The following is an 18,433-nucleotide window of genomic DNA, read 5'->3' as shown; positions in this document are numbered from 1 at the left end:
CCGCGGGCGCTCTCCAACCGGAACCTCCCCCACCCTCTCAACTCTCCCTATTCCCAATGAATCCCTTCCCAATCTGTGTGTTGTTAAAAAAATTGTGCTGTGCTGTGCGCGCGTGCGGCGCGCGAACGATAACGATATCGATACCGCGGGCAGCACGCGAGCGAGCGGCGCTGCGCGGCGCGTCCGTCACGAGATGGCTTTCGCCTGCACCGTCGCGAGCTTGAACCCGTGCTTCATCGCCGCCTCCCACGTGCTGTCGATTCTCGTGTGATCGATCGCGCCGACTTCGTTGTACGTCCACCCCTCGAGCGCGTGCACGAGCGCGCCGGCGTGGCACGCGTGCACGTGCCCGCGTTCCATCGTCATCTCGCACGACCTAAAGTCCTTCGCATCCTTCGGGAGCGCGAACGCGGGGAGGTTGGTGTACACGCAGTCTCGTCTCGTCTCCGGGATCGGAGGGACGACGAACTGGTGAAACGTCGCGTGCTTGGGCGCCTTCTCCTGGTCCTTCGGCGAGCAGTGCTTGCCGACGACCCAGTCTTTAATCCCTCTCCCTTCCTCCAACGTCGTCGCCTGAACGATGTTCTTCTGGTCTTGTCTCCTCGCCTCCCCGCGGATCTTCTCGAAGCGCTCTTTGGACGTCGTGTACATCACGACTCGCACGCCCTTCGCGGAGAGGTACAACGCGATCGCGCGGCCGAGTTTCGACGTCGCGCCGGTGAGAAAAATCTCTCTCACGTCATCGGGGATCTTCTGAAGGATCGCCGCCGCGGTGAGCGTGTTCCCGTGCACGACGCGTACGTTCAAGTTCGGGTGCTTGTCCACGAAGAGCTGCCCGCCGCCGTTGAGCGCCTCGTTCTTGTTCAGAGCGCCCAACCCGAGCACCTTCACGCCGCTCTCGTTCGCTTGCAGGATAGCCTTTTCGATCTTGCGGTTGATGTGCGAGAACTCGCGCTTGATGAAGAACTGAAACCCCCACGCGGGCGTGACCCACGTCGCGCAGTTTAAGTGCTTCAGCCGGTGCTTGTCGCTCACGAAGGGCTGCCCGAAGAGCCGCAAGAGCGCGACGACGGGGAGGCAAAGCGGCAAGAACGGCTGCAGCCACCACGCGCTCTTAAACGGCCGCGACGAGAAGCTCCGCAGCGCGAACGGCAGGTGAAACAGCGACAGGAGCTCCGTCCCGTGCGCGACGAAGACGACGTCCGGCGCTTTGTTCGGCGCCGCCTCGCCTTTCATCGCGCGTTCGTACAGCTGGTGCGAGCCCGGGTCGGCGGTGCCGTACGCGTAGTCGTACAGCGGCATGAACAGACAAAAGTTGGTGTGCACCTTGCTGTGATGCAACGAGTGGTACGACGGCGTGTAGATGAGGTACTTCATCAGCGGCAGGTTCATGAACCACCGCGGGATGAACTCGAAGTTGCAGTGCCCGATGTTATTCAGGACGTCGAAGCCGATGAGGTACGCGTAAAACATCGCGATCGACGCGCCGCCCATCGCCCACGTCCCCAGCAGCGGGATCGCGAAGTTCGCCGTGTACATGAGGTGCTCCATGAACGGGTGCACGGACCCGGTGATCGGCTCCGTGACGAAGCTCGCGTGGTGGTGCGAGTGGTACGCGCTGTACAGCGTGTGGTGGTGCAACAGCCGATGCAGCCAGTAGTACGCGAACTCCGTCGGCCCCGCGTGTAACAAGAGGAGCTGCGCGAGACCGGCGCCGCACGTCTTCGGAAACCCGGAGAACCCTAACCCCGGGCACTTGTGCACGAGCGTCATGACGATGAGCTGCAGGATGATGTAGTCGTCCCAGTGATCTTCGCGATCGATCTGTTTGTAGTCGATTCCTTTCGCTTGTATCTTCGTGTGTTGCGTCACCGCGTGCACCCTCGACAGGGATATCCAAAACTGCGAGTGCACGTATCGCACGGCGGCGATCGCCAGCATGTGCCAGCACCAGTCGTCCGCGTCGTCCCTCCCGAGCGCGACGGTCGCGACGAACGGCACGAACAGGAGGTACTTGAACGTGCCCATGTCCTCCCACGGGAACTTGTACCCGAATCCCGGCTTGAGCGCCATGACGTCCGCGATCGACGTTCGCGCCGCGACCGACAACCGTCGACGTGTCTTTCGCGAGACCGACGTTTCACGGTCCGGTCGAGACGCGCGGCGAGGACGACGCGCGCGGTCGACGCGCGAGGGAGAGCGTCCGAGAGCGCGGTCGCGAGCGTTGTCGAGCTCGCACGAACGCGCGTTCGCGTTTCGCGGCGCGGGCGATTCGCGACTCGCGCGCGCGCGGTGCGTTTCTCGCGCGTCGACGGTCGCCCCCTCTCGCGTGTGAGCCGCTCGTCTCGGTTCGCGATGCGATGCGAACGATCGACGACGATCCGGAAACGCGCGCGCGTCGGATGTGTGCGCGCGTGATTTACCTGCGCGCGATCGAAGTCTGACGCGTGACGACGCGAAGAAGAAGTCTTCTCCTTGCGACGTGCCGCGTCGCGTCGCGCTTGTGGCGATACGCGCGCGCGTTCGCGGCGTTAAACGGCGAAACAATCGCGAGAGCAGCCACGCGCGTCGCTTTTTTTTATCTTCACGCCTCCAGCGCCTCGACCAGTAAACGTGTCGCACGCAGAGCGCATCTGCGAAGTTTGAGGCCGAGGTGAGTTTCGCGCGAACCGCGCACGTTGGCGTACGTTCGCGGCTGGGTTTTCAGTCAGGCGTACGTAAATGTCGCGTACTCGAAGGTGGGGCGCGTACGCGATACGTACGTTGCAAACAGTCAGGATCGCGTACTACGCCCGACCGACCAGCGAATTTCCTCAAAACGCCGGTGGCAACGCTGCACCCTCGCGATTTCTCAAGAGATTTTCCACTCGATACTTCAGAAACCGCGTCGAAATCGACCGATTTCGAACGCGTTTCGAGCAAACTTCGAGGAAGTTTTCTGTTCAAAGACGCCGAGACACCGCGGGATCTCGTCATTCTTAACGAACAACTAACACAATGGGTGCGTCATCTTTCCTCGTTCATCCCTCAGATTCCCGCGCCAACGCCTCGGAGACCCCACGCTCCGAGACGCTGTGCGACGCGGACGTTCGTTTCGCGAATTCGCGCGCGCGTGGGGTCGATCCCCGCGCGGGCGAATTCAAACGAAAACCCGTTTTTTCTTCGATCCCCCGACGACGCCTCTCCCTCTCGCGTCCTCTCACTGACATTCGACGCCCCTTCCCTCCCCATTCTTCTCCTCCAGCCCGTACGAAGCAAACTGCCCGCAAGTCTACCGGTGGCAAGGCGCCCCGCAAGCAGCTCGCCACCAAGGCGGCGCGCAAGTCCGCCCCGGCCACCGGTGGCGTGAAGAAGCCGCACAGGTACAGGCCCGGTACCGTCGCGCTCCGTGAGATCCGCAAGTACCAGAAGTCCACCGAGCTCCTCATCCGCAAGCTCCCCTTCCAGCGCCTCGTCCGCGAGATCGCCCAGGACTTCAAGACGGACCTCCGCTTCCAGTCCTCCGCGATCCTTGCGCTCCAGGAGGCGTCCGAGGCGTACCTCGTCGGCCTCTTCGAGGACACGAACCTCTGCGCGATCCACGCCAAGCGTGTCACGATCATGCCCAAGGACATCCAGCTCGCCCGCCGCATCCGTGGTGAGCGCGCTTAAGCGACGACTCCTTCTATGGTCTTCAACAACATCAAAAACTAACCGGCGCTTCGGCGACGAAACAATGGTGATAAATAATCACCACCTCTCTGCGAGAAATCTATCTGTACGGCGGAGGAGGCTACGACCTACTCCGCTCTCATCATTCACGCATCACTCGCCTCGCCTCGCCTCGCCCGCGTCAATCTAAACTAGCCGACCTCGTGGTGCAGAGCGCGAGTGATGAACGATGAAGGTCGCTTTTTTGGCTAAGAACGAGAGCTGATTACATTAATACGCGAGCTTGCTCCTTCGCAGCTCTAAGTGCGCGTCCACGTCCGCCCAGAACGCCTCGAACTGCGCGCGGTCGCCGTGCCGAACGTTCTTCTGGAACCGCAGCGTCTTGACGTTCCACTTCTTAATGATGTCCTCCGCCTTGTCCGTGTCGTACTGCGCGTAGAACCCTTTCACTTTTTGAAAGCAGTCGACGAGGTCGCCGTCGTCCGCGCCCTGGAACGGCCAATTCTTGAACTGCCACTCCTTCCCGGACACGAACACCGCGACGACGCGCGCCCAGTCCGGGCTTCTCTTGTCCGGCGCCTTGTCCGTGACCTCGTACTTGATCGACCGGTCGCGCTTGTATCGCCGCTTGAACACGATGTTCGAGTGTTTCTTCCCCCCGCTCTTGTGCACGCTGTCCCAGGTCACGAGCTTCTCGTTGGCCAAAAACTCCGCCACGTTGTACATGTTAAACAGCGCCTTGCCGTACCCGGCGGGGACGATGATCAGCGGCATCGCGCCCTCGCTCGGGTCTCTTCGCGTCTTCCCGGATCCCGCGCTCGGCGCCGCGCGGGAGGAGCCCCGCGCCGCGGGCGCCCCCGCGGCTCTCCGCGCGTCCGCCGCGAGCGCCGCCGCGCCCCTGACCGACGCCGCCCCCAGCCCCGAGGCGCCGCCGCCGCCGCCGCCCGTCACGCTCGCCAATCGACTCGGCTTCTTCGAGTCCAAGAACGACGCGTTGACGTCGATCCCAAGGTCCGCGAACCCCTCGCCCAGGTGTTCTTTCATGAACTCGTCCTGCTTCACGTCCCCGAACCGATTGCTCTTGATGGGCGCGATGTTCTCCGGTTTCTTCGCTCTCTTCGACGACGACTTCTTGCCGTCCCCGGTCGCGTCGCCGCCGCCGCCGCCGCCCGCCGCGGCGCCGAAAAAACCGAGCACGACGCTGAAGTCCTTATCGCACTGCAAAACGCTGTTCCGCGTGTGCATCGTGCGCGCGATCGGCGCTCTGTTCTCGTCGTCGTCGACGTCCATCGCGTCTCCCGCCGCGCCGCGTTTCCTCCCCCCCCTCGCGTCGGCGTCTTCATCCTCCGGCGCCGTCAGCGCCGGCGCGGTCACGTCCACGTTCGCGGAGACGTCCACCTTCCCGGTGATGTACTCCAAGAGATCCTTGCGCTCGATGAGCGACACGCGATCGAATTTCGCTTTCAGCGCGGCGGCCATGTACTGCGGATGGGCCTCCTTCGGGTTCAGCGCGTGCGCGCGCGCGAAGAACCAGATCGCCTCCACCGTGAGGTATCCCTTCCCCATCTTCGCTTTGTAGTTGGTCACGCCCTTGCGCGGGAACGAGTTGAGCTCGTCGAGGTGCACGTGCGTGTCATCGTGCGTGGATCTGCGGCGCGGGGTGGGACGGATCGGCGTGAGAGGGCGCGACGACGAGAGACGGGCGGGCGAGAAGAAGGATCCATCCACAGCATCCGCCCGGGATTGATTTAGGGGTTCGCGCGATCGCGACGCCGCGCGTCGTGGCGACAGCGCGCGCGGCCGGGGAGAAGAGACGCACTTCTCGAGCAACCCCTTGACGTAGTAGTCGCGGATCAAGCGCAGGGGATCCATGGCCGCGTGATCGGTGGGGGCGTGATCGCGCGCCGGCGAATGCTTCGTGGTGGGAAAACACGCGCGGATGACCGCGCGCAAGAACCGCTGCGGACCCGATGCACACCGCTAACCGAACCGCCTAGAAGCTGGTGCAGCTCGAAGTTTTCTGCTCGAAAAAGCAGCGGGAGGAAGCGCGCGCGCGACGCGTCGTGTACGTCGCGGACGTCGTCCTCATGACGCGCGCGCGCGCGCATCGCGTGATCTATCTACGCCACCGCTCGCTACGCCGCTCTCACAGCCGGTCCTCTTTCAGCGCGACGAGCTTCTCCCTGACGAACCGCACCTTGGTGGTGTCCACTTTTTTCACTCTCCACAACTCCTCGCCGGTGAACTCGCTGACCCACAAAACGCACCACTCCTCCGCGTTTTTCGCGAGTACCCTGAGCCCCCTCTCCGTCTCCTCCCGCGACGCGCACTGCTTCGTCGTCGTCCGCAAAATCTGCTCCACGATATCCGCGAACGGCGCCGTCTTCTTGTCTCGCGTCGCGAACCACGACCTCACCGCGTCGAACAACCCGGGGAGGAGGTCATACAGCCGACGCCTCGCGCGCTCCGCCCGCGTCGCCGGGTCGTTCTCGTGTCTCGCCATCATCTCACGCTTCATGACCGTCGCGAGATCCGCGTCGTCGATCGCCTCCGCGCCTTCGCCGAGCGTCGCTTTTCGCGCCGCGATCGCCTCAGCGTCAATCTCGACGCGCGAGAGGTCGTCCGCCTCGAGCTCCCTGGCGTCCATCTCCGAGCGGTCGCGCTTCCAGCCCGCGGAGAACGCGGTGCCGTTCCCCGAGCGCATGGTGTCGCGCGTCGCGGCCGCGGCGGGGGGCAGCGCCGCGCCCTCGGCGACGCCCGCGCCGGCGCCGGCGGGATCGACGCCGACGACCGCGGACTCCGCGCCGACGACGCGCGCCGCGGGTGGGTCCGGCGCGGTCGTCGGGTCGTACTTCGGGTGCCACGACGTCACGACGCCGTCGTCGTCCACCTCCACGCCGCCGCCGCCGCCGCCGCCGCCGCCGCCGCCGTCGTCGTCGAGCCCCGCGACGAACGCGTCGTGGTGCGCGCCGACGAGTTCGAGCAGCGCCGCTCGGAACTTCTTCCTCCTGTCGTCGAACCATCCGCTTCCGGTCTTCCTCGACGCGCCCGCGCCCGCGCCCGGCGCTCTCGCCCCCGGCGCGCCCTCCTCGACGTCCACGCGCACGCGCCGAGGGTCGAGCGCGCCGCCGTCGTGAACCGGCGCGCGCGTGGACAACCCGACGGTCCCCGGGAGGACGCCTTCGACCTCGCGCAACGTCTTCAGCGTGCATCGGCGTCGCGTCGTCGCCTCCACATTCTCGCACACGTTGTCCGCGGTGGACGCCTGCCCGCGCTTGCGGAGCAGCGGCCCGATCTGCGCGAGCGCGACGAAGGCGTCGTCCAGGACTTCGTACTTCGGCGGGAGCGGGAGGGACGAGTGCCAGCGGGCGGGCGCGGGGACGGCCGTCGCCGTCGTCGCCGTCGTCGTCGCCGTCGCCGTCGTCGTCGCCGTGGACGCGCGCGTCGTCTCGTCCTCTTCTCGCGTCGACGCCTTCGCGCGCGCGTCCTCGACGACGACGTCCGCGTCCGCGCGTGCGCGTTTCGCCGTCGGCTCCGCCTCACCGCTCGCGACGACGCGATTCACGTCCACGGGCGTCAACTGCGAGCGAGCGAACGATTTTGAAACGAGGGATCGAGGCGGGAGGTGAGTTCCCGCTCGCGACGGCGGGGAGCGGTCGACGCGGTCGACGCGGTGGCGGGACCTCCGGCGACGGCGAGGAGATCCCGAGAGCGCCGTCGGCGCGGGACGACGCGCGCGGTGAGGCGGCGATTCGATCCCGCGGCGACGCACGGGGTCGAGGAGGGACGATCGCGCGCGACGCGGTCGCGGTGCCTAGAAGTGCGCGAGAAATAATCAAGGCGCGAGACGAGATTTCGGGCGGGCGACCGAAGGCACGCACCGGCGCGGTTCCCGATCCCCCGCTCGCCGTCGCGCCGGCCATGCGCGCCATCATCGCCCCGCGCGCGTTCCCGCCGTACTGCGAAGGAGGCGCCATCCTGTATATCGCGTATCGAGCGCGGCGCGAAGTGAACCGATGTGGGCACACCCAGTTTCAAAATATCGATCGTCCCGAGAATAATATTTGCACCAGTCGCGGTCGCGGTCTCTCTTTTCCTCTCAAATCCTGCTCAAATCACGCTCAGGTGTTCTACTTATCAGGCTACCAGGCACCAGGGCCCCACCTAACTCACTTCGCCGGCGTCTCGTCCAGCCTCCACTCCAAGTTCCGCCGAAGCCTCGCGTTCGCGGGCTGCACGACCATCGGCCCCGCCACCTCCTTCGCCTTGTCCTCCCCGAACAGCTGCTCGACCAGACACAACGCCCACTCCAACGCCGTCCCCGGTCCCCTCGACGTCACGACGTGCTGGTCCACGACGACGCGGCTCTGAGCGAACGTCGGGGTGGAGTTGAAAGGCGTCAGTTGGAGTTGAAACGCGTCGAGGACGGGGATTGAAAGCGAGGGACCCTGGACGGAGAGATGCGCCGGGAAAAGTCCTTAAGGATCGGCGTTCACCACGCGAACGCGGTCGTATGGGGACCAGTGTGCAATAGACGCGCCTGAGCGTGCGCCTCCTTCTCGAGCAGAGACCCGCCGAGCTCGTCCACGAACGCGGGGTGCGCGGTCGCGGCGAACCCCTCCAGGAAACCCTTCGGCTCGAAACACACCGCCGGCGCCGCACATATCGCCGCGAGAAGCTTCCCCGCTCTGAAGTGCTTCTCTAGCACCGCGTGAAACTTGACGTGGTCCGCGATTCGTTCCGCGCCCGGCATCCCGCCCGGCACCGCGATCAGGTCCCAGTCCGACGGCGCGCCGCGTCCCGCGAGCTCTCTCACGTTCTTGTCCGCGACGATGCGGACGCCGCGGCTGCAGACGACCTCGTTCCTGTCGTCCTCGACGGACATCACGACGACCTCCGCGCCGGCTCTTCGCAAGACGTCGACGACGGTGACCGCCTCGATCTCTTCGCTGCCGTCCGCGATCGGGACCAGGACCTTTTTCTTCTTCGGATCGGTCGCGGCGGCGGCGTCTGCCGCGGCGGCGCGGGCGGCGACGCCGGCCGCGCGGCGCGGGGTCGCCGTCGTCGTCGTCGTCGACGACGACGACGAAGCCATCGGAAGGGATCTTCTTCCACCGAGCGCGTTCCGCGCGACGACCGGGGACGTCGACGACGGGCGCGGGGAGGCGCGGACGCGACGCGCGGCGACGCGAGCGCGGCGATGGGCGTGAGGGCAGCGCGCGAGCGTCGCGGTCGCGAGCGAGGTGGACGACGCCATCGCACGCGGGACTGGCGTGGAGGGCGCGCGCGTCGACGAGGATATCGATCGTGTCGGAACTGCATTTTCTGGGATCCAGTCTTGTCTCCTGTCCGGGATTCCGCGGGGGCAACCGGAGCGATTGACTCGAGAACAGACCGTCGTTTCCGCTCGAGGGGTGCCAAGAAAAATCCTCAAAAAATCTACTGCGACGCGCGACGACGCGCCAAAAAAACGCGCGCGCGCGCGATCACCGATCCACGCACGGCGTCCCGCATCATGCACAACCTCGTCACCGCCCCCGCGCCCGCGCGCGTCGGAGCGTCGCTTAAGGTGGCCGCGAGGAGCGCGCGCGTCTCCTCGGCGAGAACCGCCGCCGTCGTCCCCGTCGTCGCGCGTCACCGAGCGTCGATCGTGTCGACGCACGCGACGGAATTCGACGGCGTCTCGATCCCGGAGCCCGCGCGGCCGCCCAAGTCGCTCCGAGGCGCGTCTTCCGCGTCCTCGGCCGGCGCGCGAGGGTTCGTCGGCGCCGCCGCGGGCGCGATCGACGTCATCCCGGGCGATTACCGCATCGGCGGCGTCCTGCTCTCCGTCGCGATGTTCCTCGGACCGGTGTGCCACCTATGGACGCAGTTCGGCGTGCACGGGCTCTTGGGCGGGTTCCTCGCGTTCCAAGCCTCGCGCGTGCGATTCCGGTTCTCCGACACCGACCTCGACGTCGTGTTCATCGAGCCCGGGGCGGACGACGCCACCGCGGCGAGTTTGGACACGGACAGCAGCGGGGACAACAAGCTTCAGGGCGGCGGCGCGAACAAGTGGAGCTTCGATTCGGTCGTCAACTGGGAGTTCTGGTTCCCGGGGTTCCCCGTGCTCGTGTACTACAAAGAGAACCAAACGAAAGCGGAGGGGCAGCCGCACTTCTTCCCGATCATCATGGACGGGAAGAAGCTGTACGAGGTCATGTTAGAGAAGATGCCTAAGTCCGTGAACGAGAAGCCGCCGGTGAGCGAGTGGAATTTGGACACCGCGTTCGAGTCCACGAGCCTCGGGCGGTCCATCAAAGAGAACCTCTCGGACGAGCAGAAGGAGCAGCTGAAGAACACGACGGGGTTCCCGTTCCTGGATAATAAGTGAAGCGAAGCGAGGAGGTGGTGGAGGAGGAGGAGGAGGCGAAGTGGAAGTCGCGCGATGTATCAGTAGTTGCCGCCTGTTTTGTGCGTAGCGCCGCGAAGTAATAACCGCAGTCTATCGAAAGAAAACGCGTGAATGCGTTCACGCGCTCGTCCGCCGGCGGTACTGCGTCCCCTCCAACACGAGCTTATCCTCCCCCACGAGCTGCGTCAGGAACGCCTCGAGCTGGTCGATGCTCTTATCGTACGGCGGCTCGCTGACGAACATCTTCAGCATGTTGTGTATCCGATCCAACGGCAACGAAGGGAAATTCGTCAACATCCCCACCACGTACTGCTCGTAGACTTTCATCCCCGCCGCGGCCTGGTCCTCCGCGCTCGCGACGGCGCCGCCGCCGCCGCCCTCGTCGTCCGCGGCCGCGGCGCCGAACTTGTTGTCGCCGCCGTCCTTCCCGGAGGTGAGGACGTAGTACGACGTCTCGGAGCCCCCGACGGCGCCGGGGGCTTTTTCCTCCGCGACGAGCCCGCGGTTCACCCAGACCACCGTCTTTCGCCGCAACGTCGCTTTCGTGATCCCGAGCTCGGCCGCGAGCTCGTCCATCCCCCACCGTTCTTTCGTTTGAAACTGCGTCAGCACCGCGGCCTCGATCGGGGAGACGCTCAGCTCGATCTCGATGTCCCCGCGCATGACTTCCACGACCACGGTGCCCAACGTCGGCTTCCACCGCATCTGCCGTGGCGCCTTGAGGTGATGATACCTCTTCCCGTACGCGTCCATCATGCTCTGCATCGTCGGCGGGGGTTTAAACTCCGGCGCCTCGCACGCGAACGGTGGCCAGAACAGCGCGCTGACGATCGTCGCGTCGAGCGGGGACTCGCGGAGGAGGTTCGAGGACTCGACGTCCGCCGCCGCGGGCGTGCCGGGCGCGGGCGGCGCCTTGACGTTGGCGTTGATCCGCTTGCTGTCTGAGGGTCGAGGGTCCATCGTTCAAAGCGACGAATGTCGGGGTGGCGTTCAGGGGTGCGTCAGATATGGAGTTGAAAGGCGTCGCGGTGTGTCGGGATCGAAACCGAGTGATGGGCGGAGAGAGACGCCGGGAAGAGAAAATCCTCGAGGAACGGCGCGCGCCGCGCCGACGCGGTCGCACGTGAACCAGCGTATAGTAGAACGCACCCAACACGTCCTTCAGCATCACCTCGCACTTGTGCAGCGAGCTCTCGCCGAACCGCAGCTTCAGAAGCTCGAGCGTATGCATCTCGCGGTCGACGTCGTACCCCACCTTGCTTAGCAGCCGCTCCGCGAGCATGTTCCGGTACTCGTTGACGAGGAGCTCCTTCGAGCCGTAGATGCCGATGAGGTGGCCGAGCTCGTCGGCGGCGCGTCGTCGGCGGCCGCGGCTGCTCGCCGCCTCGGACTCCACGGGCTCGGGCTCCCACTCGTCCCACCCGTGGCCGCCAGGGGGTTTCGATGCCGGCGTCTTCGGCGCCTCGGGGGCGGCGGTCGCGGCGGGGGTCGCGGTCGCGGCGGGGGTCGCGGTCGCGGCGGCGCCCGCCTCCGGTCTCCCCGCGCCGCCGACGCCGCCGGGAAGATCCACCGTGAACTCCGGGTCGTTCTCCCACGCCTCCATCGCGCGCCTCGGCCCGCCGCGCGCTGATCCTCCGCCCCCGTCGCCGCCGGGTCCCTCCCATCCCGCGCCCACGTCGTCGCGGTCGATCTCGTCGTCGGACCCCTCGACGGCGTCGTCGCCGTCCGCGCCGAGCAACGCGTCGACGTCGTCGCCGCCGTCGCCGTCGCCCCCCCCCCCGCCGCCGCCCATCAACATCGTCACCACGCACCGAATCGTGTCCTTCCGCTCGCGCAGATACTCCTTCAGCGGGCCGGACACGACCCTGAGCACCACCCCGGACGGGTCTAACGCCCTCAGCGCGCGGATCGTGAGCCGGTACTGCTCGATGATGTCCGCCGTCGGCGCGCCCGCGACGAGCAGACGCGATTGCATCGCGCTCCGAAGCCGGCGCACGAGCTGCGCGTGCAGCGTCGTCCGTCGCAGGCACGCGCGCAGGTCTCTCACCGCGGGCACGGAGTCCGGGAACTCGACGATGACGTCGAAGAACTCGCTCACGCGAAGCGCGCCGAGGTGCTCGTGGATGGCGTACTCGAGTCGCGAGCGCCACTCGGCGAGCTTCGACGCGGTCGCGGCGGCGTCGGCGTCAGTCCTCCCGCTCGGTCCTCCCGCGCCGTGGGTCATCCCCAGCGTCGTCGCCAAGAACTGCAGCGGCACCGCGTCTAACCATCGCAACAGCCGCGGCAGCGCTCTTCGATCGAAGACGCCCTTCGCTTTCGCGCTGACCGTCTTCCGCACGGACAGCTCGAGCGCTTTCGCGACGGCGGCTTCCGCGACGGCGCCGAGCGCGCACCCGCCGTCGTCCCTCGCCTCGTGCCGTTCCGTCCACTCCCTCCCGCCACCGACCCCGGTGGCGACCGCGGCGACCGCGTCCGCCCACGGCGCCCCGAGCGCGTCTTTACACGAGAAGATCGGCGGCGTCGGTCGGTCGAGATCCATCGTCGCGCCGGCGGCGGCGGCGGCGGCGTCGTCGTCGGACGCGGCGTCGTCGTCCCCGTCCGGGTCCCTCCCGCGAAGCGCCGCGAGCGCTCTCTCGAACTCCGTCAGCCTTCGCGAGAAGTACGTCGCGACGACGGAGGATAAGCGCGCGGGCCCGCGCGTGGCGACGCCCGCGCCGACGCGCGCGGCGAGCTCGGCGTCCAGCCGCGCGCGCGCGTGCTCCGCGGCGCGCGGATCCGAGGCGTGCAGCGCGGTCGCGAGATTCGCGGCTCGCGCGCGCGCGTCCGCGATCGCTCGCGCGAACGCGTCCACGGCCGCGGGGACGGCGGCGTCGACCCATCCGTGCGTCGCGTCGTCGTCCGCGTCGTCGATCGTCCCGGGAGCCGCGGAAGCGGCGTCCGCGCGCGAGAGGGCGTCGCGCAGGCGCGGGAGGTGCGTCGACGCGAAGTCGTCGTCGCGCGCGTCGAGGAAGTGGCACTCGACGACGTCCGCGACGTCTCGCAAGGAGGCGCACTCGGCGCCGTACGTCCCGGCGGCGGACGCGGCGAGGTACGCGCGCCACGCGGAGGACGCGTCCGTCATCGCGGGCGCGCGGGGCGTCGCGCCGGCGAGTGATGGCACTCGTCGGGCTGTCCGATGAATATTTTGAACGCCGCAGCGCAGAGTCAGCTTTCGTTCAGGTCTAGTATCTAGGTCCTCGATCGGGGGTTATCCGATCAAAAATGCCGAAAGGGTTTTTTTCATCGCAAGAGCCGATCAAAAGTTGACTCGGGTGGAATCCTCCGGCGTGCGCGTGCGCGTGCGTCTTCTCGCGTCGAACAGTCGTCGTCGCACGATGGCGTCGTCCTCCGCGCGCGTCCTCGCGACGCTCCTCGGGTTCCTCCTGGTCGCGGTCGCGACCGCGCCCGCCGCCGCGGACGCCGCGCGATCCCTCCGCGCCGCGGACGTCCCCGCCGCCGCCGGCGCGCGCGCGGTCTTCGTCAGCTGTCCGAGCTGACGACTGAAGCGCTTCCCCGAGCTCAAGCGGCTCATGAAGGACGAGGTCGAGGCGGGCGCGTGGGGCGACGACGTGACGGTGAAGTGGGAGCACGGGCACCCGGTGACGCTCGTGGTGTACGGCGACGACGGGAAGACGGAGGTGATGCGCGAGAACGTGGAGGACTGGGGGATACGGAAGGTGCGGGAGACGCTCAGCGAGCGCGGGTTTCGAAAGACCGACGACGACGGCGGTTTTGGAGGAGGAGGCGGCGTGCGGCGGGCGAACGACGTGAACGCGTTCGCCGCGTTCTCGAAGTCCGGCGAGGCGGACCGGACGACGGTCAGGACGCAGCCGATCAACGCTGGATAGTCTTCTCGTCGGGATGGGAGACGCGGACGCAGACGCGAGCGAGCGAGCGAAACGAACGCGATCCGCGAGAGACGGCGAGACGAGACGAGACGACGGAGAGTGACGGCCGCGCGATGAAACGCCGCGAGACGCCCCCAGCGGGCGTCGGCGATCGCCGAGCTCGATGCCCGTCGTCCGTCTGCGTCTCCGACGGACGGACGCGTTCGCGTCGTAGACTGTAATAATAACTTAGGCTACGCGTGATAGGCCCCATCTCATCAGCCGGACGACGAGCGACGCGTCGCGACACTTCACAACCTCAGCCCGCCGAAGTCGATGTTCCCCGCGGATCCCTGCGACCCCCCCGGGCTCGCGGACCCCGCGTTCCCGATCCACCCGCCGCCGCCGCCGCCGCCGCCGCCGTGCTCCGACCCCGGCGCGCACCCCATGGACGACAACACGCTCTGCAGATCGCCCACCGCCTCCAACCCGGCCACCGGGTGCGCCGCCAACGTCGCCGCGAGCGCGCCTAAATCCGCCGCCGTCGCGCTCGACTGCAGCCAACGCAGCAGCGCGGTCGCCTCCGCGCCGGGCGGGCCGAGGACGATACCGTCGAGCTCGAGCTCGCTGCCGTCGTCCGCGTCGTCGACGTCGCCGGCGTCGGGGTCCTCCGGTCCCGCGCCCGCGAGCTTGCGCGCCTCGGCGGCGTAGCGCGCGAGAAACGCGTGCTCCGTCTCCTCGTCGTCGGCGCCGCCGCGCCCTCGCCCGCCGTCGTCGTCGCTGTCGCTGTCGTCGGCGTCGCTGTCGTCGTCGTCGTCGTCGCTGTCGTCATCGTCGTCGTCGTCATCGTCGTCGTCGTCGTCGTCGTCGTCGTCCGTGTCCTCCTCCTCGGCTTTGCGGCTGCCGTGCCCGAGCCCGCCGCCGCTCGCGCGGAGGTCTCTCAACGCGAGCACCGCCCGCAGCGCCGCCTCCGCCGCCGCCGCGCGCGCCGCCGGGTCCCGCACGACCCCCCCGTTCAAACCCAAACCGTCGCTCCCTCCTCCTCCGAGCGCTCGCAACGCCGCGGATGCCAGCACGTGCAACTCGCTCGCGCTCATCTCCGCGCCGTGCGTCACGAGCGTCAACGCCGCGGCTCTCGCCCAATCCTGCGCGGCGTTCGCGCCCATCGCCGCCGCTCCATCGGACGCGCTCCGCGCCAAGACGCCGCCGACGGCGAGCACGAGCGGCCTCGCGACGGGCATGTCCGGGCTCGCGAGGCTCTCCAGACGCGCGCTCGCGGCGCCCACGACGGCGCTCGCGACGGACCGCGCGACGTCGGTTTCGCGCGCCGGTCCCCGTCCCGGCCCGGCGCCGGCGACGCGCGCGGCGAGCGACGCGACCGCGTGCGACGCTCTGCACGCGCGCGCGACGCCGAGCGCCCTCGCGCCGTCGATCGCGCCGGACAAAAACGTGGCGTACGATGAGAGGACGTCGTCGACGCCGCCGCCGCTCGCCGAAAATCGGAGACGCCCGCGCGCGTGCGCGGCGGCGACGTCCGCGATGACGTCGCACGCAGCCTCTTCTTCCTCTTCCTCCCACGCGTCCCAGTCCGGCAAGAGCTTCGCGTGCGCGGCGACGAGCGACTCGAGCGAGACGTTCGCGGATGCGTTCGCGTCCGGGCACCATCGAATCGCTCTCGACAGCAACCGCGACATGTCGCCCATGCAACACGGAATCGGCGAGCCCTCCGCGCCCGCGTCGCCGTCGTCGTCCGCGCCCATCATCCCGTCGTGATCCGCGCCGACGCCGCCGTGAACGTCGGCGGAAGACGTCGGCCACGCGGCCAACCCCCACGCCTCCGGCAGCCACGCGCGTCGTAACGCGTCGCAGACGTGCGGCACGAGCGCGACGAGCGACGCGTGCGGCGGCTTCCGCCCAAGAGACGCGTCGTCGTCCTCGCCCTCGTCGTCGACCGCGGCGTCGTCGACCACCTCCTGCGCGGCGTCGACGACCGCGACGAGCGACTCCAGCGCGGTCTCGACGATCGTCGGCAGCGTGCGCGGCGGCGCCGGCGTGAACGCGGCCGCGGACCTCGCGAGCGCCGCCGCGAGCGGGTTGGCGAGTTCCGTCGCGCCGCAGTGCTCCGGCGCCACCTCCGCGGCGACGGCGACGAGACGAAGCGCGCGGAGGCGCGCGGGGTCGGCGTCGTCCGCGTCCGCGCCCGCGCCGACGTCCGCGGCGGCGGCGGCGGCGGTGAGCAACGGCGCCCAGTCCTTCGGCCAGCACGACGCGTGCAGCGCGGACGCGATCGCGGACGCCGCCGCGGACCGCAACACCGGGTCCTCCGCCGCCGCGGGGTCCGTCAGCGTGCGCAGAAGCGCCTCGTGCGTCGGCCCTTCCGGGAGCGCCTCCGTGGCGGACAGCTCGCCGAGCGCCCAGCACGCGTTCGCGCGCACCATCGTCGCCGCGGGAGAAGCACCATCCGCGCCGGGGCCGGGGCCGCCGGCCGTCGCGAGCGCTGGCAACACCCGCTGCCTCGCGAGCGTGCTCACGACCCCCTTCGGCGCGTGCGCGCCGAGCCACCGCGACATCGCGCCGTACGCGACCAGGACGCCGTAGTACGACGAGAGCGCGGCGCGCGCGTCAGGGGAGGTAATCGCGCCGGCGTCGTCGGGACCGGGGAGTCGGAAGCGCTCGAGGAATCGCAACGCGACGTCGCCCGGCGTCGTCGGCGCGCGCTTCGCGCCGCCTCTGTTCGAGCCGCCGCCCTTCTTCCGCTTCCCGCGGTCGTCCTTGCCCCCGGGATGCGCGCCGCCGGCGCTGCCGCGCTCCGCGAGCAGCCCCAGCACGTTCGCCGCGCTCTGTCTCGGCGCGTAGAGCTCTTCGTTGAAGCCGGTCGCGTCGTCGCTCTCCGCCGGGAGGTTCTTTCGCAGGTATTCCTCCTCGTCGTCGCGCCAATCCTCCTCGTCCGCGGGCGCCATGCACAGCGCGGGGAAGATGGCCTGCTCGAGAAGACGGCCAAAGTTCGGCGCGAGGAGTTTAAACCCGGGCGCGGTCTCGGAGATTCGCGCGAGGAGGTCGAAGCACAGCGCGCACTGTCTGTCTCCGGCGGCGATCATGACGTCGGACGATCCTCCGTGCGCCGCGGCGTCCGACGACAACCGCGCGTTCGCGAGCGCGCCCGCGAGCGCGCTCGCGTGCGAGCACACCGCGGGGAGCGCCTTGTCCACGTGTCTGCGATGCCGCGTCACGAGCGACATCAGGGCTTGGATCACGCGCTTGACCGCGCGCGCGCGAGGGGCGCAGTGCGCGCCGGCGTCGTCGGCGTTTGAAAGCGAAAACGACGGCGCTTGTTCCAAAATTTTCACCAGCACCTCCAACCACCGCGGCAGACTCGGCAAGAGCGACGTCGGCATGTACGCCGCGACGGTGTGATGAAAACACTTCAGCAGCGTGTGCAGAAGCGCGTCGTTCCCAGCCTGGTCGGGCGACGGCTTCGCCGCGAGCGCGGCGATCGCCGCGGGGTCGCCTCTCTCCGCCGCCGCCGCCGTCAGCGTCCCCTGCGCGAGGATGCTTAACATCCCGAGCAAAGGCTCCAGGAGCGCCTTCACGATCGCCTCCAGCTCCGGCGGCGCCGCCTCCTTATCCATCCCCGGGTTGTGAAAGTACTTGTACGGCTTCAGGAGCGTGTGCACCGCGATGAGCGCGTTCGACGTCTTCACCGCGCTCTTCTCCTTGCCGTTCATCAGGTTGCTCTCTGAGGGTCGTTCCATACAAAGCGATGTCGGGGTGGAGTTCATAGGCGTCAGTTGGCGTTCAAAGGCGTCGCGGTCGGGGATTGAAAGCGAGGGGTGGGCGGAGAGAGAGGACGGCAAAAGTCCTTAAGGATCGGCGTCCACCTCGCGAACGCGGTCGTATGGGGACCAGTGTATAGAACGCGCCTGACACGGCGGCGCACAACGCCGGGAGCAGATCCGGCCAGCACTTCGCGCGCGACACGTCCTCGGTGACGACGATGCGGAACGTCTCCGCGAGGAGCTTCACGACCGGCCCTCCCGGCGGCGCGACGCACAGCGCGTGCAGTATCGCCGCGCGAAGCGGCTCGCGCTCGCCCGGGACGAGCTTCCGCGGCCACCGCGATCGCGCGTAGTTGTGCAGCGTCGTCGCCGCGGGCAACGCGACGGACGCGACGGACGGGTCCGGGGACGACGCGTGCGCGATGCACTGGAGCAGCGCGGCGCCGTACCCCGGCGCGTCGGAGGCGGCGTTGAGCGACGCCTCCGCGGCGGCGATGCGCGACGCGTCCGCGGCGGTCGTCTCGTGGAGGGTCCGCGCGAGCGTCGTCACGTCCGTCACCGTCACGACGGCGGGGCCCTGGGGCGGCGACATCGTCGCGCCGACGCCGCCGCGGGAGGCGTCCGCGTTGGTCCCCGCGGGCGGTTTCGAGTGCGCGTCCGCCTGGACGCGAAGGCGGGTCGCGGAGGGGGGGTGGATCGCGTCGGACGCTAGACGAGGGGGGTGGACGGACGAGGCGAGACGCGAC

At 68.3% G+C, this 18,433-nt stretch overlaps 9 protein-coding genes across 9 annotated transcripts; 3 read left to right on the top strand and 6 right to left on the bottom strand.

Moving 5' to 3' along the window:
* Positions 1 to 186: 186 nt before the first annotated feature.
* MICPUCDRAFT_20451 (uncharacterized protein) lies at positions 187 to 2,073 on the bottom strand (the record flags this gene model as incomplete). Its single annotated transcript, XM_003061421.1, has 1 exon — positions 187 to 2,073. One exon carries the CDS (start codon positions 2,071 to 2,073, stop codon positions 187 to 189), a length of 1,887 nt encoding a protein of 628 aa, XP_003061467.1.
* Positions 2,074 to 2,997: 924 nt separating this feature from the next.
* On the top strand, positions 2,998 to 3,925 carry MICPUCDRAFT_48264 (uncharacterized protein; the record flags this gene model as incomplete). The annotated part of the gene is made up of 2 exons (XM_003061662.1): positions 2,998 to 3,001; positions 3,245 to 3,925. 2 exons carry the CDS (start codon positions 2,998 to 3,000, stop codon positions 3,649 to 3,651), a joined length of 411 nt encoding a protein of 136 aa, XP_003061708.1. The 3' UTR covers positions 3,652 to 3,925.
* On the bottom strand, positions 3,898 to 5,523 carry MICPUCDRAFT_45808 (PAF1 complex protein Cdc73; the record flags this gene model as incomplete). Its single annotated transcript, XM_003061420.1, is given in 4 exon segments — positions 3,898 to 4,452; positions 4,555 to 4,765; positions 4,781 to 5,299; positions 5,471 to 5,523. The coding sequence occupies 4 exon segments, from the start codon at positions 5,521 to 5,523 to the stop codon at positions 3,922 to 3,924; spliced, it is 1,314 nt and encodes a 437-aa protein (XP_003061466.1). The 3' UTR covers positions 3,898 to 3,921.
* Positions 5,524 to 5,797: 274 nt separating this feature from the next.
* On the bottom strand, positions 5,798 to 7,628 carry MICPUCDRAFT_51177 (uncharacterized protein; the record flags this gene model as incomplete). The annotated part of the gene is made up of 2 exons (XM_003061419.1): positions 5,798 to 7,231; positions 7,533 to 7,628. The coding sequence occupies 2 exons, from the start codon at positions 7,626 to 7,628 to the stop codon at positions 5,798 to 5,800; spliced, it is 1,530 nt and encodes a 509-aa protein (XP_003061465.1).
* A 258-nt stretch (positions 7,629 to 7,886) lies between these two features.
* MICPUCDRAFT_7945 (uncharacterized protein) lies at positions 7,887 to 8,629 on the bottom strand (the record flags this gene model as incomplete). The annotated part of the gene is made up of 2 exons (XM_003061418.1): positions 7,887 to 8,016; positions 8,223 to 8,629. Coding segments are annotated over 2 exons (537 nt in total), but the record flags the coding sequence as incomplete, so codon positions are not given.
* A 537-nt stretch (positions 8,630 to 9,166) lies between these two features.
* Positions 9,167 to 10,142, top strand: MICPUCDRAFT_51175 (uncharacterized protein; the record flags this gene model as incomplete). Its single annotated transcript, XM_003061661.1, has 1 exon — positions 9,167 to 10,142. One exon carries the CDS (start codon positions 9,167 to 9,169, stop codon positions 10,022 to 10,024), a length of 858 nt encoding a protein of 285 aa, XP_003061707.1. The 3' UTR covers positions 10,025 to 10,142.
* Positions 10,143 to 10,162: 20 nt separating this feature from the next.
* Positions 10,163 to 12,584, bottom strand: MICPUCDRAFT_35295 (uncharacterized protein; the record flags this gene model as incomplete). The annotated part of the gene is made up of 3 exons (XM_003061417.1): positions 10,163 to 10,986; positions 11,195 to 11,456; positions 11,721 to 12,584. 3 exons carry the CDS (start codon positions 12,582 to 12,584, stop codon positions 10,163 to 10,165), a joined length of 1,950 nt encoding a protein of 649 aa, XP_003061463.1.
* Positions 12,585 to 13,419: 835 nt separating this feature from the next.
* On the top strand, positions 13,420 to 13,932 carry SELM (selenoprotein M; the record flags this gene model as incomplete). Its single annotated transcript, XM_003061660.1, has 1 exon — positions 13,420 to 13,932. One exon carries the CDS (start codon positions 13,420 to 13,422, stop codon positions 13,930 to 13,932), a length of 513 nt encoding a protein of 170 aa, XP_003061706.1.
* Positions 13,933 to 14,222: 290 nt separating this feature from the next.
* MICPUCDRAFT_51172 (uncharacterized protein) lies at positions 14,223 to 18,279 on the bottom strand (the record flags this gene model as incomplete). The annotated part of the gene is made up of 2 exons (XM_003061416.1): positions 14,223 to 17,647; positions 17,790 to 18,279. The coding sequence occupies 2 exons, from the start codon at positions 18,277 to 18,279 to the stop codon at positions 14,223 to 14,225; spliced, it is 3,915 nt and encodes a 1,304-aa protein (XP_003061462.1).
* Between the last annotated feature and the right edge of the window lie 154 nt (positions 18,280 to 18,433).

This window comes from Micromonas pusilla (assembly GCF_000151265.4).
Source record: "Micromonas pusilla CCMP1545 genomic scaffold MICPUCscaffold_10, whole genome shotgun sequence".
NCBI classification, from domain to species: Eukaryota; Viridiplantae; Chlorophyta; class Mamiellophyceae; order Mamiellales; family Mamiellaceae; genus Micromonas; species Micromonas pusilla.
Note: the sequence above shows the minus strand (reverse complement) of the source record. Positions and strands in the feature narration are given on the sequence as shown.